We start from the raw sequence: 4,267 nt of genomic DNA on the forward strand, positions 1-4,267 counted from the left end.
TAATATAGATAGCCTATACCCTTACATAGCGAGGCTAATAAATACTTTAAATTGTGTTAACCAAAATTAAAAACACTGATCCATAAATAGTTAATGGTATATTAAGGCTAATACATTCGAAAATATATGATCAAAGAACCTCTCCACACAAGGCCAACATCCCCATGAGACTCAATACATCAAATCAAAACAATCGATAGCCTTCATCTTCATCTCTTAAAAATTAACAAAATGAGTGTCATATCTAGCCATGATGTTCGGAGCATGGCAAGAGATCTTCATGAAGAGAAGTACTGATTCTAGCTCAAGATACCACACTATTGCTCAAATCCGAAACACCCACATTCCACAAACCAAATGCTCAAATCCGAAACACCCACATTCCACAAACCAAATGCTTTTCTAGTTCAAGATACCACACTATTGCTCAAATCCGAAGCACGCACATTCAACGAGTGTATGACTCCAAGAGAGGGCAAGCATACCTCTCGTTAGAAGGTTTACCTCCTTAATCTTTCAAACGAGCCCTGCAAAAACTCTGTTTATACTATATTTCTATGAAATGATGTGCATAACATAGTTATCAAATTATTGGCAGACTAGTTTGATTTGTGAAATGATGTGCAAAAACTCTGTTTATACTATATTTCTATGAAATGAAGTTATTGGCAGACTAGTTTGATTTGTGGATCTTAACACTCTACTTATGGCAGCTGGCTGATCGCCATCTCGACGAAGACAGGAAGAAAAAGAAGAGATGCAAAGTCTGTACAGTTTTGCAGAATATCGATACGACTCGTTTTCTTTTCGGTTGTTTCGGGCGAAGGAGATTTGATATCGTCGATTTGTGCGACTTCTGTTGTTCAATCCTTTTGAGCTTCTAATTCTTGTCGATCTGAAATCGATGACCACCGGAATTCGTTTGATGGAAGGAGCTTGCAATTAAGCGGGCAGAAGAAGCCTAGAAATCATGGAAGAGCTCCTCGAAGCTATACATGTGCTCAGCTGTGAGAGCAAGCGAGACGCTCAGGCCCCCATCGCCTGAGGGGCTCGGCAAGACATAGGCCAGACCTTCGAATGGAATGCCCGCCGGACCCATGAAGATCGGTCTCCCCCAACCGAAATCCGCATCATGAATTGGCAAGCGCACCCAGCTCGTTATGCCCAAATTTGGCGACCTGAAGGTGTGAGCACCTCGCACTAGCGCACTCAGATCTGGTTGCAGCTCCAAATAATCCAACGCTGAGCGCAGATACTCGTTGTCCATCCTTGCCAGCGCCTGCCTGATCTGATTCGCTCCGTAGCTCAGTGGCTTCTTCAGCAGATCCCCCGCCACTGCCATGGGCGTTGAAGTGAAGATCACATTGCCAAAGTAGCCCTTCGGCAGTGGAGGGATCAACCGAGACCTGCCGTCAGTCGCAATGTAGAGCTTTGTGTCTTGATCGTCGCACAGCTTCCGTGCCTTGGAGATGCACCTCCAGATATGCGAAGACACTGTCTCGTAGCTGCTGAATGTGGACTCGGTTTCCGGATCATATGCATTGCTTTTAAGCTTCTCTACCTGCTCGTGCGTGAGATGGAAGATGCCTGGAGTGACTTGCTCACCTGGATGCCCTTCCCCGTTGGCCATGCCATTCTGTAATTTGGGCTTGGACTTCAATGGGGGCGGGGTTTGATATTCGATGTGAGGAAATTTTGGAGTCGGTGGCTTTCTTGCTGCGAGCAAGGTCCTATCGATGAAGGGCGCCGGCTCTTCGAAGTCCAAACCTCTGGCCATGGCTGCCCAAGTGTTGATAAAATGCAAGCCGGACATTCCATCCGCTGCATGGTGCTGCATACCAACGCCCAACGACACACCACCGCATCTGAAGAATGTCACCTGCAGATTACCAAGCTTGATCATTGTGACGCCAAAATACAGTCACAATCCACAGCACCAAGATTTGAATGCACCTCCCCAACGTGAACATACACTCATCTACCGGTAATGCACGAGCAATTGCTACGCTTTAAGCAGAAAATCACCCAACCGAAGCGGTGACGGACGATCTTAGTTTGACTCCGTTAAAGAAAGGGCAGTTCTTTCCCCTATAAAGAATCGCACCTGAAGAACGAGGAGGGGATAGGCACCGATATCTTCGGTATACGTGACTTTCGGCACAAGCTGTTTGAGCGTAAGAGTGGGAGCGAAGTCACCAAAGTCGTCAATGAGAGCATCGACTTCTGCTTCCACTAGGAGAACGCCCTCCCCGTTGCAATTGATCTCTATGCGTCCATTTTCGTCTTCCTGAAGCCTTCCCGCCATCGGGTAGAACGGCACCAACGCTTTGGCAAGAGCTGCTTTCATGATCTTCCAGGAAAAGAAGTTGTCGCTGCCATCTGATCTGTAGAAGTAGACGCTAGGAGTGTGTATCCTGGGAATAACTAAATCAACATTCGAATTCCACAACACTCTTTTCGGTGTTTCTTCGGATGGAGGCACCAAAGTGGCACAGCGCCAAGTCACGTTCATGTCTGTTAGTTTCTCGTATCAATCCTGCACAAAAGCAGCGAGCTTAGGCGCCCTCTATATACCTATAGACTGAAGCCCAGAAGGTAACTAACTATCAGCATTACAAAAAACTCTTGCGTTTAAGCCACAGAAACCACGAGGTATGATTTCTTCTCTGTAAAGAACTTCGACTTTCCAGCTGTGACATCCTTGATGGTGAACTCCGAAAGTCCACGCACAACCATGACTCCAAGGCAGATCTCAAAGTTTATTAGACATTATTTTGTCCATTCACATGTTTCATAGATACTGCCACACAGTATGTTATTACTCGACAGCTTGCGCTGAAAATTCATCAAGCCGTAGGCACTGATAGTGCTCACAGCGCAAGTTCAACACCTACCTTAACAGTATTCTGCCAACCAAGGGTTTTTACGCGTAGGACCGAGCTGACGATGCCGAAGAGCAGGGAAATTTCCTAATACTTAAGTCTGGTCCGTAGTTACGCAAGAGATCAGCAAATCCGCTGAAGTCAGAACGACAATGAGATGCGAAGAAAATAGATGTGTGCGGATTTCTTCACGAGCTTGGAGGATGTCAACCAAGAATTTTAGTGCAGGGAGAACACGAGAGGTGACGAGGCAGCCACTGACGCTGAAATTTGAAAGACTGGCATTAACGAGCAGGAGAGCTCTGTGCATGAGATAAGCCTACGTATAGCAAAGATTCGTAAAACCAAGCTTTAAACAAGCCAGGGGTTGCTGCAAAAGGGTAGTCGATAGTAGAACTTGTCATAAATCTACTGAGGTCGCAGGAGCTGCGAGACGAGTACCTGAAGATGTGAGCGCTTGGAAGATGAAGCTGGCTGGTCCGAGGGACGTAGTGAGTGTAGATATAGGCAGGCCATAGTGATTGGGGAAGACCAAATATGGCTAAAGACTAGAGTGCACAAGATGAAAGGTGACGGAAGCGTAGTGGGAAGAGGATTCAGGAGAGTCTGAAAAACAGAGATCGTACCTTGAAAGTCCACCGAAACTTTGAAAGGTAAGGGAAGCTTGGAAGGAAGGGAATTGCAAGGGAGGAGGAGATGTGACTTGCAACAACATTTGCAACACCACAAAGGCAGGGATGTCACCTGCAACGTTGAGAAATGCTAATATGTGGGCTGGGGGTAGTTGTGGATTTGGTTGGCTCATCCGGCTGTTGGAGTCAGCAAATTGTAAAATGGAGGCAATTATGGGCCGAATTTAGCTTGTGGGTGCTGAGTTTTGCTTGCCTTTGACGGTGGGATGAGGGGGGCCCGGGGGCATGTGAGGGAGCTTAAAGAAACTAGCAGACAAGGATTAGTGGGGGAATTTTCGAAAGAAATGAGAGGGAGCACTGAGCAGGAGCAGAAATGAGAGAGAAAAAGTTACTAAAAGAAATGAGGGAGCAAAACAATGAAGAGAGCAGCGTGAGCAGAGATGCTATTATAGGTGCAAAGGTGGAGGATGGGGCTGACTGTAATCAATGGAAGGACAGATGTTTGCTTGCAAAAGAGCCCAGAAATGGGCAGTGAAAGGGAGGGATTTGGTATGTGAGTAAAAAGTGGGATGAGCTGAGGATGAGGTACATGAGCGAAGTAGGTACACTGACTATGCGCGTGTGGAGGGGGGGTGTGCAGGTGGGACTACGGTGGGTGTTGGGTTGATTGTCCAATTGGTTGTGTGAGCTCTTTCAAGCTTCTAGTGAAAATAGATGATTTAAGAGAAAACGTAAATGGGAGACCGCAATCTA

General features: G+C 46.5%; 1 protein-coding gene across 4 annotated transcripts; it reads right to left on the reverse strand.

Annotated features, from left to right (window-relative positions):
- Nucleotides 1–564: 564 nt before the first annotated feature.
- Nucleotides 565–3,923, reverse strand: LOC147883853 (shikimate O-hydroxycinnamoyltransferase-like). Of its 4 annotated transcripts, none has more exons than XM_087398468.1 (3): nt 3,509–3,923; nt 2,105–2,536; nt 565–1,879 (listed from the first exon to the last, which is right to left on the reverse strand). In XM_087398468.1, exons 2-3 carry the CDS (start codon nt 2,510–2,512, stop codon nt 962–964), a joined length of 1,326 nt encoding a protein of 441 aa, XP_087254594.1. In that variant the 5' UTR covers nt 2,513–2,536; nt 3,509–3,923; the 3' UTR covers nt 565–961. The 4 variants fall into 4 exon arrangements, with proteins under 4 accessions (XP_087254594.1, XP_087254593.1, XP_087254595.1 ...); XM_087398467.1 differs by lacking the exon at nt 3,509–3,923 and adding an exon at nt 3,324–3,499; XM_087398469.1 differs by lacking the exon at nt 3,509–3,923 and adding an exon at nt 3,145–3,272.
- Nucleotides 3,924–4,267: the final 344 nt, after the last annotated feature.

Source organism: Dipteris shenzhenensis, chromosome 27 (assembly GCF_047967505.1).
Source record: "Dipteris shenzhenensis isolate YYH24624 ecotype China chromosome 27, Dip_SZ_1.0, whole genome shotgun sequence".
In the NCBI taxonomy this organism is placed as follows: domain Eukaryota; kingdom Viridiplantae; phylum Streptophyta; class Polypodiopsida; order Gleicheniales; family Dipteridaceae; genus Dipteris; species Dipteris shenzhenensis.